Below are 20288 nucleotides of genomic sequence, written 5' to 3'. Positions count from 1 at the left end.
GTCTCAGTTACCTGGTTTCACATTTCAGAGAACGTGTTTTCTTTAGAAGATTATTTCTTGAAAATGAAGAGTTGATTAAACACACTGATTAACTGAGCAGCCTCCTTTAAAGACCACAGTCAGACTGGAGAACAGACACCAGAAACTTTGTGCACATTGGAGATGTATTTACTGTGAAATTTGGTCCTTTGACCACAGCTTGCAGCTATTAAGCAAACAGTCCTCAGCAGAGTCTGCTCTTTTGCCTTCACCTCCCTAGAAATTGGGAATATCCAGAGCCACAGCCAAGACATCAGCTGCACCCAAATAAGTGACTGCTCTGAAACCAGAAGCCTCATGGAAGGGCTGTGGCTGCTGCCAGGACTGACAACAAGTTGTCTTGCAATTTTTCACTGCTGCTCAGTCTCCTATTTCCTCCAAACTAGAACCAGTCCATTCCTCAATTTTATTTCTGATGCATCCCGCAACCTCAGCAATGCCCTGCCTGTGAAACAGTGTTTCCCTCCCTATTTTAACATAACCCRGGAAAATGTTAAAGTATAAATAAAGTATAAATAACAGGGCACTGAGGCTGGTAGAGAAACTGTTTGCATTTTTATGGTGAGTTTGCGGTTGGAGGGAGAAAAACTTGTCAGGATGTAGCAAATAAAGCTGTGTTGTTACCACACTGCTGAAAGCAATATTAAATCAAAATAGGTTTTCAAAACCAATAGAAAAGCAGAACCAGAGTTTAAGCAATTCAGGCATTTAATAGGTTGTACTACAACACTGTGCCCAGACCAAGCAATTAGCCAAGTTGATTCTTACAGCTTCGAATGTCTCTAAAGCAGCTCCTGGCATTTATCCAGTTTTCACTCAAATACGTTTGTGCCCAAACCAAAGGTATTTGTGATGGGCAACATTAAAAACAGCTTTAGAGACACTTCCTGCATTAGGTTTTGGGCTGCTTTGATTGTGTTTCTCTAGGCCTTTCACTTGCCATTTTGAATACAAAGTCTTTGGTAATGCCCTGAGTGTTACTTTGCCTAATTTGTAAGCTTGGGGGCCCAGGAATCCTTTATTTGAAACTTGCTTTAACTGTGGGAAATAGGAAGTGAGCAGAGAGAAGCAAATCTTTTATAGAGAGATGCTTGTTCGGACTATAAATTAGGCAGTGCACAATAGAAGCAGGAAYAGGCAAGTCTGCCTTTCTGCAGCCTGAGACGTATTGGGAAAGATAGGAGCTTTCAAGGATAACTGGGCAGATTGCCGGGCTGTAAGTTTGCTTTATGAGCATGGTTAAAAGACGTTCAGCTCATGTTTGTCCATGAAAAGTGCTTTAGCYGGTAACCTCGCATACTCCCCAGCAAAGAGGAGCCCCTACTTGAGAGCAAACAAACAGCAGACGTTCCCATCTGCCACCTTTTGGAGACGTGTTGGAAAACTTTTACAACCTGTCTTTGATTTCGCACAAGTGTTGCTGCATCATAACACGTCAGTCACCTGCATGAAAACGAATGATACTTGTGTAACTGCTGCTTCTTAACGTGTTTTTTAGTTTGGAAATAAATATGAAGAAAGCACGAAAATAAATATACACCTTGAGTCTTCAAATGCCTGCAGCAGAACTGCACTAGGTCCTGGATGGCTTCTTGGAAGGGTTGGTTAAGGCACAAGGCTGCAAGGAGCAGAATCCCAACCCTCTGGAAGTCCGTGGGAAATTTGCCAATGGCACCAGGGGTTTATGCCCAACTTTGGCAACTGTTTACTCAATTTGAGTAGTTTTCCTCATATTAATCGCCTACTAAAGTTCAGCTCACTTAACTTCCCATATATTTGCAGGATCATCTTTTCTATGAGGCTGGGGGTTGTGTCAGTACTGCATTTATCCTTCATTAAAGGAGAAGTCTTCTCCTCTTTTTACATTGCACCTTGCTCAAAGGCATCCTACTGAGCAAGAAGTCTTCTATAGAGGGAGGTAGCATTTTAAGATGACCCAATAAAAGAGGGAGATGGTTTAAAAATAGACCTAAGAAGGTTGTGTTCTGAACTTCTTTCCCAGCTTTACCCCTGTACTTCTCAGGCTGTTTTGATAAGTCATTAACCTTGCTGTCAGGTAGCCTTTCTAATAAAAGGAATGAAGATAATGAGCATTTGCTCCTCCAAAATATTCTTAGGGGAATAGAATAACATTACTTAAAACATCTCTTTAGTTTAGTTTTGTTTTACTTGATATTGTTTCAAGTATCCCCTAAGACTCTTRAATTTTAAAGAACAGAGTTACGTTTCCTCCTTGTCCACAGTTTGTGGGGTTGACAGAACTCTTTTTATAACCAGTATTCCCCGTGTCGTGTGACTTTCTTTTGTCATGAGGTAAAATGGTTCCCTCAGCAGAAGAGAGACAGTAACTTTAAAATCACAGTTGACTCATGGGGTTTTGAGAAGCAGCAGACTAAATTGATAAATACCTCAAACTGTGTTTCAATAGAAGAAATTCTGAATCAATAATATCACCTCCATTTGTTAGCGTTTCTAAACCATTGCAAGATCTCCAGATGGAAGTGGCTTTTGAAATGCAGAGTATGTAATAAATAATATGTGTTACAATATGGATCACTTGACAAATCACTCAAATGCAGTCATCTCTAGGGAGGAAGGATGCCTGCGACTCGAGCAGGCGCCTGAACAGCTTCACAGCACGGAGGACATGAAAGGGGGGTTGAAATGTTTTTAAAACAACCAAAATAGTGTTCTTAAATATATATATATATATATGTATGTATGTATGTATAATTTAAGTGCATATTTTCCCAGTAAGTTTAAGGATCACAGCTAAGTAGAACCTCTGCTTTTTATCTTTCCCCTCTCGAACCCTCCAGCTCCCCAGACAGCAYCGTGTTCCCTGTCAGTAAGTCAGGGCATTACCCMTTTTTCAATGGGAATTAATTCAGCTTCATGAAGCGTCACTGTGTTTGCTGTAGCCTCGTGGCTTTCCCCAGGACTCAGTTTATTCACACAGTCTAGGGAAGGCAGAAATGAAGGGGCCCTGGGATGCAGCTTACTGTGTTCAAGGTGTTGACTTTGGTGTAAAACTCATCAGTAGAATCCAATAGACGCGGTGTTTTTAATCAAATCCACTTGAAAAGTTCTTACTTTTCTGCTAGACTATCTAAAAAGATGCAAGTTTTTGCTCACTGATTAAGTAARAAGTAAAATGAAACATGTTTTCCTGTCTGCATTAGCAGTACAGCAGTAAAATAATCCCAATGTGTTAGAGTGGTACAAGCTAGAGAATATGCCATTAAGGGCTAAATGCTCCTAATCAGATTATCCCCAGTTCAGATTGGTTCAGCGTCTCTTTCTTACACTAGGAAAATTTTAAATTGTTGATCCCTGCCTTTACAGAGTCCCAAAGCAGAAGTGGAATCCTCTGTTTTTTTTGCCCTTGGGCCTTTTCTTTTTCATATATTGAAAGGCATTTCTTCACATCTTTTTCAGATGTGCGTGATTTTTTGTCTCTCAKGTCAGAAACAGACTTTGATATATTGTATATCAACAATAAAAATATAAAAAGCAAGGTGAATTTCATCRTTATTACAGGCCCAGCAATGTATATTTCCCTCCAATTTTATTGCTGTCTGTCTAAGACTGGAAGCATAACTTAATATAGGTTTCTCTGTGCTTCACTCTGGCGTACCATCATCTGGTGAAAATGAAATTGTATGGAGAGCGCAGTTGAACTCCAGTGCCATTTAACTCACAGAGCATTTTATTTCAGCTGTCTCTTAAACATTTCCCAGGCTACTTCATTATRACGGCTGCTTATGATTGCTCGTGCTCCTGCTGGTAATGCGTTCTGCTAACCCTTCCAAGTATCACGGAAATCTGAACTTTATTCTCTCTCTGAGGCCAACATCTGTTTGTGCAGTACTGTAGTGTAGGTACAAGTCTATTTTTATTCTCCTAAGAAGAAGATGTAGGTGGACAGGGACAGGTGGACAAGGTGGACTGTGATCAAGCAAAGTAATAGCATGCTTAAAATAGAGCCAGGCACTTTTCAGAACAACAGAAACAGTTCCAAACCTTGGAGCAGTTCTCGACTTGACCTTGCAAGACAGGTCAAGTCTCCTCATCCTAAAGAACAGTCATTTCCAAAGCAGTTCCTGGGGTTCCTGCTTATTTTGAAACTTTTAAATAAAAAAGTTTGTTTTATTTCAGTCTTTGTAAAATTGTGTGTGTAGTCCTAAATATTACAGACCCTAATATAGCCTAAAATGTAGTGGCAGCTTCAAGTCTSTACTGCTGATGTGATTTAATGTTGCACATCACAACACAATGTACAAGGCAAAAAACAACACAAGATTTAACTGACTCTTGATGGTATAAGAAGAGGATTTAGGTGACATTAAGAGGCTTGTTTTTTAGCTTTATTAACAGAGTGGGGAAAAGGAAATCCCCTAACAGCTGTACAAGTCCCTTGTAACCAACACGGTGATTGAATCTTCCCTATTATTATTGTAGATATATTTTCCAAACTATGGATGCTGAAAATCTCCCTTTTGAACTTCTCTGCCATATTCCCTGAGTAGGTCTTTTAATTAGGGACAATTTTGCTTCCCGTGTATKTGCTGTTTCTTTTGAACTGAGCAGTAGCTATATAACATTAAATGACATTTCTCAACATGCAGTTTCTCAACATTTCCCAGTCCCACCATACAGCAACATAACATCATGTARTTATCTGAAGTGAGTTATATTTCTCTAGGTGCCTATTCCATAATCTGAATAGACTTCAATGACTTCAAATGTTTTTCTTTCATTAACTATAGGTTCTTATCAAAGTGTTGGATAACAATGATAACGGCCCAGAATTCTCTCAGGCAAGTTATGATGTCACCATTTCAGAGGACATCCTCCCAGACACTGAAATTCTGCAAATTGAAGCTATAGACAGAGATGAGAAAAATAAGCTGAGCTACACTATTCACAGCAGCATTGATGGAGTCAGCATGAGAAAATTCAGAATTGATCCCAACACTGGGGTGCTCTACACTGCTGAGAGGCTGGACCATGAAGCTCAGGACAAACACATCCTTACTGTCATGGTAAGAGCACAATATTCATTTGTATCGTTCCCGTTTCAGGTGGGTATGTGCCTTAGGGCTTCCATTGCAGTAAGCAATCATAGTTTTCATGTTACCTGCACTGCTGCGCATCTATTTCACATTTTTTATTTCTTCTTTTGATGAAACTCACTGTGAATACATTGTAGTTATTATGAAATGATTTGTCAACTCAAAGGAGAGCAAGTAATACATTATATAATTTCTTAACACCTGGTCATTTCATAGGAGGTAACTTTTAGAATGTCTTAAGAGACTGAAAGTTATTTGAGAAGTTATATATGGGAAGATAACTACTTTCTTGTAATAGAGAATGCTACAGCCCTTGCAAACACAAGTCTGATTTATAGCTTACTTTTACAGATGTATTTCAGGACATAAGCTACTGCTACCCAAAACAGCTTTCAGGTACTTTCCAAATGCTTGAGTGTGCAAAAAAAAAAATATTTTATTATTCAACATAGCTAGATTGCATAACATAATTTGCTGTTTTCAAATGAAAGGTGTATATCATGAAGTGGAGGTTAGTGGAAAAAATCCTATCACTGTAGTCTACTATTTTCTTTAGTCACTTAAAAGCCCTGCGGAAATAGGGCAGCTTTAGGTGGAGGGAGCCCAGGGATCAGAGAGCCCCTGTGCTCTCCAGCAAGCAGGAGCTGAGCAGAGCATCAGTCACAGCGTAACAAGCTGCGAGTCCCTTGGTGAGCAGCAGGTAAGGAGAAGCATAAGCCAAGCTACAGGGAGGCAGGGCTGACAGAGCCCAGGTGCTTGCATTTGAGCTCCACATGATGCAATAGTTTGCTTGCTTTGTTGGAGGAGAACCTGTTGGAAATATCCATTGGCAGGATGGTCGGTGTAGTATGGGATGGGAGAGAGCAGTAAGTGTCCAGCACTTCTTTAAGATAATTCCTAGCCTTTCTAGTCCCATCAGTGTCATCATCTCCCAAAAGGTATGTACATACACACTCATGAAAAATCTGCTAGTAACTGCGAACMCTAGGCTGACACGAGGGGTCATAGTGAGTAACATTCTCCTTAGCTTGTAGAATGAAGGTCTATGGGCAACATTCATTGGGCTGGTTTGTTTTCATKCTGTAAAGGACTGGCAGGGCAAATAAATGATTGTGTAGTATGTATTTCAGAAAAAAATACAATATCTTGCAAACCTAAAACTGAATTTAAATATCATGTGGCTACCAGTTTAAAAGTCTGAATCTTGGTGGTTAGATGGTGTGCATTTTTTTCATAAATRAAAAGAAAAAAAAAACTTTTCTAAGCTCTTCCTATTTTTTGAGGCTCAGTATGAACCATCAAGTGGGTGCAACTAGAACCATCATTTGTCATTTTTTCGACAGTGAGGTCTCTAGGACAAACAGACATGCTTATTATTTTATATTAAATAGTACTGATAGTATTAATAGCACTCAGATTACTAATATTTATAAAATTTTAATAGATTGGTATTTATATGTAATAGATTCATATGTGTATTATGCGATTTTTCTATAGGTCCGAGATCAAGAATTCCCTTATAGAAGAAACCTGGCCAGAGTCATCATAAATGTGGAGGATTCCAATGATCACAGTCCATACTTCACCAGTCCRCTGTATGAAGCCTCAGTATTTGAATCAGCAGCTATTGGATCAGCAGTCTTGCAGGTCACAGCTTTGGACAAAGATAAAGGAGAAAACGCAGAGCTTATCTACACTATTGAAGCAGGTCAGTTCAGAGGCTGCAAATACACAATGAAATCATTCACTATAAACTGAAAAGTGCTTTTACCCTTATTAACACAAGTCAGCTTCTTTCTCCTACCTTCCTCTATAGAGCTGAACAAAGATGGCACATCCTTATTAGCTGCTTTTCATTTTTAAGCTATACAATATAAAAATCTTTCAGGAGAGGGTTGCTTTCACATTAGCTAGATGGATCCTGAGCCCTTTACCTCTAAATAATTGATGCAAGTCCATCACAGAAGTTGGGTGCCAAAAGCTATTAGCAGTGACTGTTCTCAGGTCACTGGCTTCGGTCTGATACATACAGGACTCTTCATAAATGCGTGCCATGACAGTTGGTGTGAGCTGRTTTCTTTGCTGATATTACGATCAAAGGAACATGGAGACTGACATCAGGTTTAGGCTAAAAACTTCTTCCAGCAGAGCAGTAGTTAGCAGCACAATATCTCTTAAAATTACAGCATGTCAATGGAAGCCTAAGGGAAGGGACCAGATACAGTTGTTTTTGCTAGAAGGGTCTGTATATTTGCMTTTATCATATAGCAGCAAAAGCGTTTCTGCACCAGTATATCAGCAAGATTATGGGAAATTTGTATTTTCCTTGCCACTCAGACAAGCAGATGTAGCTTTCTCTTGCTACTCCCGTGGCCGTTATCTAAGATCAGGGAAAATTTTACATGTGCCAAGGCAGGGCAATGCTGTTCCTTTTATAAGTAGACTGGTTTGGCTTCCTGGAGGAATGTAGTTCAAGAGTGTGCTTGGTACCTGTTCTATCCTTGATGTACTCTAAAACTGTAATCACTCTTGTGTCTCTTCACTTCTCACTCCTCTACCTAAATATAAAAGCCTAAAAGCAAGGGTTGGGGAAAAGAACAGAGAAAGATAGGGAAACAGAAGATGTTTTCAAGATAAATGTTAACATTGGAAGAAGAACATGGTAAACCTCAGWTTTGCTACACATAGAGGTTAACAAATCACTTGCTAATAGCTTGATGCATCATAAATAGCTCCTTGTACTGGAGTCGAGCCATCTGCCTCGTGAAAGCCTTCTCTAATGCCTGTCCTTACTTAAAGTCAGCTTTTGGCCACATGCATGCCCAAGGGTTTGCTGGTTCAGTGCTACAGTCGTTATATCATGTGACATCTAAAGGCCTATCTCACGGGTTATGCCCATTTCTCCCTTGCAATTTGTGTAATTTATTGATGTATCTTGTCTCCTGGAGTACTASAAGTTTGAGAATTATCCAGTCTCTGTTTCTACAGCAGTTAGGCTGGGCTGCAAGCCAGTCACCTCTAGGTGCCACCGCAATGCAAAGCACAGCCTGACGTGCCAAGCGTGTGATCCCCWATGCACTGGTAATAGTGCGCATGATGCAGACAGAAAATGGGTCGATTAAAAGGGATCTTTGGTCTGTTAGATGGCWTTTTTTTTTGTCTGCGTGTTTTTTTCCTCTTTCTAGAGGCTTTCTACTCCATTGCAGCCTGTTTCTGTTTCATCAGAAGCTCTCACTGCAGTGTCAGACTTCAAACTTGCATTTATTATAAAGCTATGCACTGCCACAATTTCATTATACACAGATGTTCCAATCCTAAATGCATCAAAATTCAGTCTTCTGTTGCTGTAGTTTTCTATGATCCATAAAATCTGAGCTGCTGAGGATACTAATTCTAACTGCAGCACTCACATTGTACMCAGCCCCTTTAATCAGGGGAAATACTTAGATCAGCTTACATGTGAACAGAGCAATCGTTAAAAAAAAAAAAGTAACTCTTGTATAATTTCATAAGAAATCCCTAAAGGAGAAGAACCAGCTCTGCCCTTACACGAGGCARTCAGTGACTGCAGTTGATTTGTATCAGCAAGCTCTGACAAAATAACCGCAGCACCATTTGCAGTGTCTGCAAATGTGACAGGTGCTGTGATCTTTACGGGAATTTGTATCTCTGGCAGAATCTCAGTTCCTCGGTGAATACCATAATTTTTTGATTTAGCTAGTGAAGTCTACCGAAAGGATGAGGATGAGCGGACTACTGAACAACACACCATTGCATGTGCCTTAAATTAGCTTCAGAGTTTACAGAAGATAGTGCACCACATCTTAAAAATAATTTAATCAATTCACTTCATCAGGTATTCTATATATTCATATTCCAGACAGAATTTTCATATTTACTTCTCTTTGCACAGCACCTGAAACATACCTGTGTGAAGAATATCTCARTTTACTACCAGGTACCTGAGGAAATATTTATCTCCAGGACGCTTCACAGTAGATTGGAAGCCGTTYTACATTTTGAAATATAAATTACCATGATAGCAAGAACAGGTTATAATGATTGGTATCTCTATAGCTTAGTACATGCTATTTGTACTTAGAATCTAACTCAGAAGAAGAGCCTTTTTGTSATATAACACACATAGCATCCTGTCCTTTAAGCAGACGCACAACAGATCAGCAAAATGTGGATTACCTGGCAAAGATGATTTCTAATTACAGTTTAAAGATAAATACCAAAGCTTTGCATCTGTCTGCTAATAAAAAAGTTGGCAGTACAGATATCTAAATAAATAAATAAATAAATAAATAAATAAGAATGTGTTTGATACAAATCTACTATTTTCACATTTATGAAGACAGTGATCTCCCTACCTGCATGTTCTAATGAAAATTTCATGACATGGTCTGCTATCTAGATTCTATTTATCTAGAATCCTCCATTCAGAGATCATAGGATAACCTTTGTGCACAAGATAGTTACCTCTTTCCTAAGCTATTTTTCTGTTTAATTTTCTAAATGCCACTTTAACCTTTTATATCCAGTTCTTTGAGAGTTGAGCTACTGTAATCTTCTCTCTAGTTGCTTAGTATTCCCTTCAGTTAATGGGTAGAGCTGTTGCTCATTTGTCATGTAATTGGCTTATTAGACTCTGATCTAATTTCTGTGATTTAGGTGTATATATGCGTTTGACTAATTCCTATAATTGATGCTGTTTCCCATTTCTGTTCTGGAAATATTCTATTTGTGCCATTTGTTCAAATGTTGACGCTCAGAGTCAAGATGTAGGTAGCAGTAACTGAGTTTCCAACGTTGATAGGTTTGAATACCTATACTAACTTCTGAGATGGCCTGATTTTTCAAAGAGGAAAGATGAAAGACTCTCTATAATTATTTTGTTTGTTCTATACCTGACTTTGACAAATTACAAGTAATTTCATCCTGTTTTAAACTATGCTTTAAGTGTATTGTAGTTCACTTCTAATTTGCATACATTATTTCTGTTTTAGGTAATACTGGAAACACATTCAAGATTGAACCAGTTTTAGGGATCATTACATTACTGAAGGAGCCAGATTTAACCACAATGGGACAGTTCGTTTTGTCAGTCAAAGTGGCTGATCAAGGTTCTCCACCGTTGTCAGCAACAGCAATTGTGCGGATATCTGTGACAATGGCAGATAACTCCCACCCAAAGTTCACTCTCAAGGAATACCAAGCAGAGGTTAATGAAAATGTGGATGTTGGTACTTCTGTCACCTTAATTTCTGCAATCAGTCAGTCCACATTAGTTTATGAGGTTAAAGATGGGAATGTGGATGGAGTCTTTGCTATAAACCCGTATTCTGGAGTCATCACCAGTCAAAAAAACCTTGATTATGAACGGGCTTCCTTCTATCAGCTCATTGTACAGGCGACAAATATGGCAGGCATGGCATCAAATGCCACTGTGAACATTCAGATTGTTGATGAGAATGATAACCCGCCAGTTTTTCTCTTCTCTCAGTACTCGGGCAGCATAAGTGAAGCTGCTCCTGTAAATAGCATAGTCCGAAGTGCAAGTAACAGTCCCCTCGTGATACGAGCCACTGATGCTGACAGTAATCAGAATGCTTTGCTTGTCTACCAGATTGTTGAATCTACAGCAAAAAAATATTTCACAGTTGATTCCAGCACAGGGGCGATCAGAACAATTGCAAATTTGGATCATGAAACAATAGCCCACTTCCACTTTCATGTCCATGTTAGAGACAGTGGAAATCCACAGCTCACAGCAGAGAGCCCAGTTGAAGTGACCATTGAGGTAACGGATGTCAATGACAACCCACCAGCCTTCAGCCAGTCCGTATTTGAGACTSTCTTGCTTCTGCCCACATATGTTGGTGTTGAGGTTCTTAAAGTCAAGGCTACAGATCCAGATTCAGAGATTCCTCCTGAACTATCGTACAGTCTGATTGAAGGCAATATGGACCATTTTTTAATTGATTCAAGTACAGGAGTACTTACCATTAAAAATAATAGCCTATCCAAAGACCATTATATGCTAATAATAAGAGTATCTGATGGGAAATTTTATAGCACTGCTATGGTGACAATAATGGTGAAAGAAGCCATGGATAGTGGGCTCCACTTTACACAAAACTATTATTCTACTTCCATCTCAGAAAACACTACTAACATCACAAAGATCGCTGTGGTGAATGCTGTTGGTAACCGTCTCAATGAGCCCTTGAAATACAGCATACTAAACCCAGGCAACAAATTYAAAATCAAATCTACCTCAGGAGTCATTCAGACAACTGGCATCCCCTTTGACCGAGAAGAGCAGGAACTGTACGAGCTGGTAGTGGAAGCAAGCCGTGAACTAGATCACCTTCGTGTCGCTCGCGTAGTGGTCAGAGTCCACATTGAGGACATAAATGACAACGCTCCAGTGTTTGTAGGGCTTCCATACTACGCTGCTGTGCAGGTCGATGCTGAGCCTGGTACCCTGATATATCGAGTGACGGCTATTGATAAAGATAAGGATGAAAATGGTGAAGTGTCCTATCTTCTGAAGGAAGACTATGGACATTTTGAAATCGACAGGGTGTCTGGCAGTGTTATTTTAAAAGAAGCCTTCAATTCTGATTTATCCAATATAGAATATTTGGTGGTCGTTCTTGCAAAGGACGGTGGTGACCCCTCATTGTCTGCTTCAGTAGAGCTCCCCATTACTATCGTTAACAAAGCGATGCCTGTCTTTGACAAGCCATTCTATACAGCTTCTGTGAATGAAGATGTGGAAATGCACACTCCCATATTAAGCATAAATGCAACCAGTCCAGAAGGCCAGGGTATCATTTATATCATTGTTGATGGAGATCCCTACAACCAGTTTAATATTGACTTCGATACTGGAGTTCTCAGCGTCATCAGTGCACTGGACTATGAAATAAATTCTCTTTTCAAGCTGACTGTGCGAGCCAGTGATGCCCTCACTGGTGCCCGAGCTGAGGTCGCTGTAGACTTGATCATTAATGATGTGAATGACAATCCTCCAGTCTTTGATCAGTCAACCTATAATGCTATCTTGTCTGAAGCATCCTTGATTGGGACTCCTGTGTTACAGGTTGTTGCTACTGATGCTGACTCTGACAATAATAAAATTGTGCAGTATCAGATAGTCCAGGACACCTTTAACAGCACGGACTACTTTCATATAGACAGCACAAGTGGCCTAATTCTAACAGCCCGTATGTTGGATCATGAGTTCATACAGCACTGCAGCTTCAAAGTCAGAGCAACTGATAATGGCTTCCCACCACTTAGCAGTGAGGTTCTTGTTAGTATCTCAGTAACAGATATGAATGACAACCCTCCAGTTTTCAACCAGTTAATTTATGAATCGTATGTAAGCGAACTGGCACCTCGTGGTCATTTTGTGACTTGTGTGCAAGCTTCTGATGCCGACAGCTCTGATTTTGACAGGCTGGAGTACAGCATCCTCTCAGGAAATGATCGGACCAGTTTTGTCATGGACAGCAAGAGTGGTGTCATCACCCTTTCCAATCACCGGAAACAGAGAATGGAACCCATGTATAGCTTAAATGTCTCTGTCTCTGATGGGTTGTTCACCAGCACGGCTCAGGTGCACATACAGATCCTTGGAGCCAATCTCTACAGCCCTGTGTTTACACAGAGTGTTTATGTTGCTGAGGTTAGAGAAAACGCTGCTCCTGGAACTAAGGTAATCCACGTGAAAGCAACAGATGGTGATTCAGGTATATATGGCCAAATAAGCTACTCCATAATAAACGACTTTGCCAAAGACCGATTTTTGATTGATAGCAATGGGCAGATTCTCACAACTGAGAGGCTGGACCGGGAGAACCCCCTGGAGGGTGATATTAGTGTATTTCTGAGAGCCCTCGATGGAGGTGGCAGGACTACATTTTGTACTGTGAGAGTGATAGTAGTGGATGAGAATGACAACGCTCCCCAGTTTATGACTGTAGAATACAGAGCAAGTGTCAAAGCAGATGTTGGGAAGGGTTACTTGGTGACCCAGGTGCAAGCTGTAGATCCAGACGATGGAGCCAATTCAAGAATTACCTACTCGCTGTATAGTGAGGCATCTGTTTCAGTAGCTGATCTGCTTGAAATAGATCCCGACAATGGATGGATGGTTACCAAGGGTAGCTTCAATCAGCTGAAAAACACAGTTCTGTCCTTCTTCGTTAAAGCAGTTGATGGTGGCATTCCTGTAAAGCATTCTCTTATTCCTGTCTACATCCACGTTTTACCTCCAGAGATTATTTTGCCTTCCTTTACTCAACCACAATATTCTTTCACTGTGGCAGAAGACACTGTTATTGGCAGTACTATTGATATTCTGCATGTTTTGCCTAATCAGGRTGTTTTGTATAGCACAGTTAATGGAGAGTTGAGTGACAACAACAAAGATGGGATTTTCATCATAGAACAAGACACAGGAGTCATAAAATTGGATAAGAGGCTTGACCATGAGACAAATTCTGCTTTTCACTTCAAAGTTGCAGCCACCATTCGGTTAGACAAAGTAGACATTGTAACAACAGTAGATGTGGAGGTTAAGGTGTTGGATGTAAATGACAACAAGCCCATGTTTGAAACTGCTAGCTACGATGCTATAATAATGGAAGGGATGCCCATAGGAACGAAGCTCATGCAGGTTAAAGCAGTTGATGCAGATGCAAGTGCAAATGGTCAGGTCACCTACACACTGGCAGTGGAATCGGAGCTGGAGAAGATCACGGAAGCGTTCACCATTGACAGCAACAGTGGCTGGATCAGCACACTGAAGGATCTGGACCATGAAAAGGATCCTGCCTTCACTTTTGCGGTTGTGGCCTCAGATCTGGGGGACACTTTATCCTTATCTTCGACCGCCCTGGTCTCCGTCACCGTGACAGACATAAACGATAACGCGCCCGTCTTTGAGCATGACGTGTACAGGGGTTCGGTGAAGGAGAGCGACCCTCCGGGTGAAGTGGTGGCTGTTCTCAGCACGTGGGATGAAGACACATCCGACGTCAACCGGCAGGTTAGCTACCATATTACAGGTAAGAAACAAAAGGTAGGCTTTCTTGCCAAAACCAGCCTTACTGAAAAGTTATTACCTTGTTAGACTAGTTACTGTTACCTAGTTTTATGTGAAGGTTTAGCAGGGTTTCAGATACATTACTGGGAAATTTAAGGAGAAAAAAATAAAGAAATTGTAAATCAGAGGGAGTAGGGAGTGCCGTTTCTTATAAGTGCAGTTTAYTGAGCAGGGATGTAGTTTTCCGCTCTGAAGGACTGCTTAGCTGCCATGCATTGTTATATATGGAACGAGGCAATTCTAACTTTATTATTAACATATTTTTCAAAGTGTTGTAACACTGTTCATTCCTGTTGTGCTATGCTTACTCTTTTCTCCTAGATTCAGGCTAGATTTTGTTTGTGGGTGTGATGAGAGATGGGTTGCTGCAGTTATTTTTCTGTGTACAACCATCATTCTCTAACAGATGTTTTAGGGAACAAGTTTTTCACTGCTCCCAACCCAAGAGCTAGTATGAGTTACACAACAATAGCCAGATGATTGGTAAAACTCACATTTATCTCTTTTGATGAGATTAGAATTATACAAGAATCCATCTAGATAGCAGGCAGTGGGCAAAAACACCAAGTCTGGCTTAACGCGCAGGGGAGCAGTTTATGTACTTTGCTCTGGAGGATAAGACTCCTGCCCTGCATTAGCTCTCAAATTGGGAATGGATGTGGGATGGGTTTTAGTGACAAGTGTACTTAGTCCTGGGTTGGCTGTATTGTACACCTAAAATAGCATCATTTGCAAAGCAGCCAAAAATTCATTTTGATGGTTTAAATAAAAATCAATATTCAGTTTGAAGCCAAAAGTTTCTGCACTGTGATGTGATGGCTGGGGTGTTTATGGTGTGTTGTGTTTTAGGCTATTAGGATTAGAGATAAAAAATCACCTTTTGGGTGAAATCACTGCATACAGAGGCAGTGGGAAAGATTTATTAGCTGTCTGTGCCAGGGTTTCCATGTGTCTAAAACTAAATACATCATCCTAGTGATCTTGTTGTGATATTGAAAGGAGTTTTGAGACACCAGTATAGCGTCTTACAAGAAAAGCAAACCCCTTGTGTTTGTAACAAAATTCTATTAGTATATTGTAGTAATTCGCCCAAGATACTGTTTTTCTTTTAGTTCCAAGGTTAAGTCATCTGTTAATCATTTTATTTATGTATTAGTCTGTTTTCTTCACATTCYTGTGCTGTTTATTTAGCAAAATTGAACATTTTAAGAACATCAGTCACATGTGGCTCAAACAAATCTATGCCTTCATTTGTATCAAAATACTTCAGACATTTTGCCTTGAATTTCTGCAAACATTAAATTTCAAATCCCCAAWCTTTCTCAAATGTCTCCCTTACAATTGCTGTAGCATTTGAGCTCAGAAGCTCCACTGTTCATTCAATTTGGGAAATGTACACAGATAGAATTAGCTTCTTTTGATTAATATGTTAAAACATGTTAAATTGCAGTTTAGCTAATGAAATTGTCTACCCACACCTTTACCCCAAATTGAGCTCAGGAACTGCACTAGACTATTTCATGAAATCATATTATCTAGATGATTATTCAAAGTGACTGTGGCTTTTTGAAGACRTTTTGAGACATTGACATTTCTGTAAATACAATAAATATTTATTAGTAAATATTTGTACAGAAATATAACATGCAACTTAAAATGGAAAAAGAACATAAATGATGAGAACAGCATGGGGATACAGCAAAACAGCTTCTTGCAAATACAGCTGGTGAAAAGTAGCACACAGAAAATAGATGGAAGGAGATGAGGAAAATKAATGTCCTGCGCTGGATGTGGTTATAGAACAGTCCATTGTGCTTTTTTTCAAATATACAATAACAAGCCTTCTAATCAACTTTGAGAAGGGGCAAATACCTTCTGGTGGATAAATATATGATCTATTTTGAGTTGTTTCTGCTTAGGATTTGCTTACACAATCAGTGGCAAGTAGCTGCCATTTTCAAATTCAGATGCATCTTGCTGTGAATAGTGGAAAAAAAGACTTTTGCACTTGCAGTTTGTTTTGGGGAGCTTGGTGGCCATTGGAGATTTTCACAAAAGGAAAACACTACATTTAAATTTTACYAGAAAATCAGAAGGAGGCACAGAAATACACTAAGGAACAGGGTAATTTTCTCCTCTCCTCTGCTCTCCTCTGCTGTCCTTCTCCTCTCTTGACCTTATTTGAGACCACAGCTTATCTAATTTGAGACACTGTGGCTAAACCCAAGTTCAGCTGATGTTTGGCTAGGATGAGCCAGCTTAGACCCTGCCCCATTATAATAGAGTTTTAACAGTGGTAAACCAGGAAAAGCAGCCAGAAAAAAAGATGTTACTTGCTAGGACTTAGGTACAGTAGAGTATTTAATGCCCCCTAATATTCCCATATGATATTTGTTAGATTCCATCACACACATAAATGTAAGAATAGAAAACGTCTAAGCTTCCTTCAGCCAAATACAAAGGTGGTGGTATATTTTTGAGGAAAGAACTGTTATTYGATGCGTTTTTTTTTTTTCACTGGATTCCTTGACCAAGTACATTGAGCTAAGTTTTTATTGCTGTTTCTATATTGCTGTTTCTGTATGCCCTAAGCACATGAAGGCAACATCTCTGGCAGGGTCAGCACTGATTGCCTGATGGCAGCATCTGGGACCTAAGAATGGGCCCTTCTGAGATCCTGGAGCTCTGCAGAAATGGATATTCAAGGGAGAGTTTGGGAAGAGTTTGGACTGTAGACTGAAGAGTGTGCACTATATTGTGATGGTAAAACTGGAAGGATTGGTTTTAGTGTTTGGGCAGTTCACTGAACAAACATATTAAACCTGAGGTGAGGGATGCACTGAGCTATTTTATATGATGTAAATGCCTAGAGTTCTAAATCAGAACTGAAGCAGCTAAAGAAATACCTAAATGAGAGAAATAAATAACTTTAAAGTTAAAATAGTAAATGTTCAGTTGCTTCCCTTTCAGATAGAAACATTGCAATGAAAGCRGATACTCTTCACTTCTGGTTTTCAGCTCCCTTTTTAGCCATTATAATTCCCTCTGTGTGTGCTTTAGTAATGATGTGTGTCAGGATTTGTTTATTTTGGATCACTGTGTGTCTGCATTTCATTTGTATCTAGCTGTTTTTTTCTTTTTTCTTTTCATAAACTTGAGCTTGATTTGGCTTTGTACTATTTGCTGACTAGGGAGAGAGCGAGAGCATTATTTAAACTTCAAGTAACAAAAGATAAAAGATAATGCTGATTCTTTCAGCCTCAAAGTCTTTCTAAAAAGTTACTGGGGTGTTTTTTGTAGCTAGCACTTCAGTGCTGTGACATTCAAAGTAGAACATAAGAAAACTGCCAAAAGATTTTGAAGAAGCCATTAATACATCTAGTCAGCATGCTTCCGTTTAGAAAATCTACATTATTCAGAGTGAAAAACTAATTAATTAGAACACCCCTAGGATACTGAATCTACTTAAATATGTTAGTGAAAAAGTTAATTAATGACTACAGAATGAGATCTGCATTAGGACATATGTATAAATACTAGAAGATGGTTCCCTGAGCCACAGCATTGATTTTCTTTTGCCTTTCCTTTTTAAGAATATTTCCTTGACAGTCTTTTACTGTTTACGTCTCATTATTTCTGTTAGTCTTTATTGTATATCTTCTGCCTTTGTCTTCCATTAGTGAAGTATATAGCCAGTCCTGAGAAGCAAAGAAATAAAATGCCATGCGAATAAACTCTGTTTCACATGTTTTCTGCTTATTATGCAGGTTTCTTGGCCATTCAAATGGATCCCTTTCTAAAGGAATAAAGAAAAAAAAAAAAAAGGATATTGGGGGTCAGGGTGGAAGGGGAATCTTACAGACCCTTTCTGTACATACTCCCCAAATTCTTGGGTATGATTTAAAAGCTATTCCATCGACAACAAAGCAACAGTGATTTTAAAATTACTTCAAGCTAGAGTTACTGTCAGCCCTAAAAGCTCCCGGCTGCTTTTAATTACATTTTACCTTTCCTCTTTACTTAGCAATGGGATACCCGTACCCTGAATGTATTACTGCGCAGTGACTGAGGACAGTTAATCATTTCCTTTTACAAAAGAACTAATATGCAGGAAAGCACTGATTGATATCATGAAGCTAAATAAGAATATTTAAGACCACTTTTATTAATGGTTTACAACATTAAACTCACTGTGACACAATAGCAGCCTTTTATAAAGGAGAGTTAAGCTTTTTTTATGCTGATGTTGAACCTGAATAGAGACTTTAATGGCAATCAGCAGGAGTCTACCTTCTTGGGTAGGCACAGTAAGGCTYAAGTCAATGGACTCACATTGCCTTGGACTGTATTCAGATCTGGCCAGCAGTGCATTGAAATACAATGTACCCYGCTTCAGAGAAGTCAAGTTTTATCACAGTGGATTAAAGAAAGTTTAGCTGAGTCCTATGATGGTTTTTCCAGGCTGTCACATAGATCACTAGGAAATTCGAGCTCTGCTTGGTTTTCTAGTCAGAAAAAGAGATTTTGCATCAACATAAAATATCTGTACTTGATATATCACTTTTATACGCTGTATGACTACAGGGCCTTTTGTAAGTATAGGGCTTATCTGACTAATTTTCTGGAAATTTTATTAATTACAATGTCGCTTTTTGACGCAATTACAGTTATCACAAACGATGATACTTAACAAGAAAGATGTACATGGCCTGCCTGAAATGACTTAGTTTTCATAATATTAAACAGAAATTGGTCTGTGTTGTCATTCTTAGATAAAAAAAAAAAAAAAAAAAAAAAAAATTTATTGTTTTGAAAGACACTATGATAAAAAGAGGTTAAAATATAAAGATAAAAAAAAAAAAAAAAAAAGCATAGATTACAGCCTGTGACCTCTTTTCTGCCTTTTGATGTACAAAGAAGTCTTGAAACGTGCATTAAACATTTTTTGGCTTGGTTTTAAGCACAGTTTTAAGCTCAGATCTTCTCTGCCTTGTTTGTGCTAAGAGGCTCCCTGTGGAAATGACAGGATGGTGACACCAGACACAACAGCCRTGACACCTAATCACTTGACAGCAGGAGTGATTCAAATAAATTCAACCCTTAATGTCCCTTTCTGTCTGATGGATTTTTTTTTTTTATAATACCTATTTACTCAAACTTTGTGCATAAGTAGGAGAGAGGAAGATTGAAAAGCCTGCTCTTTGTATTAAGCTTGGGCAGATCCCATGACACATGTCAGGATCTTGAATAAGTTGTGAGCAAAACCAAACTGAGCATGTTTGCCATTCTTGATACTGCTACAAGAAAAAACTAAGCATTCACTTAATATTCTTTATACTGCTTTTTTTTTACATCACATACATGGAAAATAGTTCTCAAACTATGTTTCTCCAAGAGAGCATGGTAGAAAACTTAGTATGCTGAGGAAGGTTRATGTGGTGAGGAAGAGCATTATCCATCTGGAATTGCTGGAAGAGGATTCCCRCTGGCTAGCTGGAATTGAATTTTGCCCAGTGAAGCAGCGTCATTTTTTTCTGTATCTTCATTCAGCTCCTAGAGGACAGGAGTTTGGTCTGTGTAGTGCTCTGTCCAGTGTCGTTAAATGTGCATGTACATTTTTACAGACCAAACAGATTGGACACTGGGTGTGGAAGTCTGGAGAAAGGTGGTTGAAGGCTGTTTCTGCTTGGACCAGGCAGGGCACTGTAGCACTTCAAAGGGAAGTGAAAATAGAAAGAAACACTAATGTCAAAGAACTTTACCTGCCTTAATTCCTTGTACCCTTCTTCATGTGAAATGTCATTACTTCCTTCCTGAGGGTGATCTTTCCCTCTCCCAATGTGCTTTTGTCACTGTACAACTTAACGATGGCAAAAAGAAACATTGCCAGGTTTAGTGTCAGTGTTTCAGCRTGATAAAAAGCTGTTTTGCTTCATTTCCTGAACTCCTTGCTGGCCAGCTTTCACTCTCTGATACGGTTGATCTAATTGTAGTGCTTATCTTTAAACAGCTCCACCAATGACCTCTTGTTAGGACTATTTAATACTAAT

General features: G+C 39.3%; 1 protein-coding gene across 2 annotated transcripts in view; it reads left to right on the top strand.

Moving 5' to 3' along the window:
- FAT3 (FAT atypical cadherin 3) overlaps positions 1–20288 on the top strand; it is a 324123-nt gene that overhangs the window by 232421 nt on the left and 71414 nt on the right. For both annotated transcript variants that reach the window (XM_026052964.1, XM_026052963.1), the window contains exons 8-10: positions 4809–5084; positions 6612–6822; positions 10127–14200. In XM_026052964.1, the coding sequence (XP_025908749.1) occupies positions 4809–5084; positions 6612–6822; positions 10127–14200 (4561 nt within the window). The remainder of the gene's footprint in view (positions 1–4808; positions 5085–6611; positions 6823–10126; positions 14201–20288) is intronic.

Source organism: Nothoprocta perdicaria, unplaced genomic scaffold (genome assembly GCF_003342845.1).
Source record: "Nothoprocta perdicaria isolate Ctin4 unplaced genomic scaffold, notPer1 scaffold_94, whole genome shotgun sequence".
NCBI classification, from domain to species: Eukaryota; Metazoa; Chordata; class Aves; order Tinamiformes; family Tinamidae; genus Nothoprocta; species Nothoprocta perdicaria.
The sequence above is the reverse complement of the archived record's forward strand: the minus strand, read 5'-3'. Positions and strand labels throughout refer to the sequence as shown.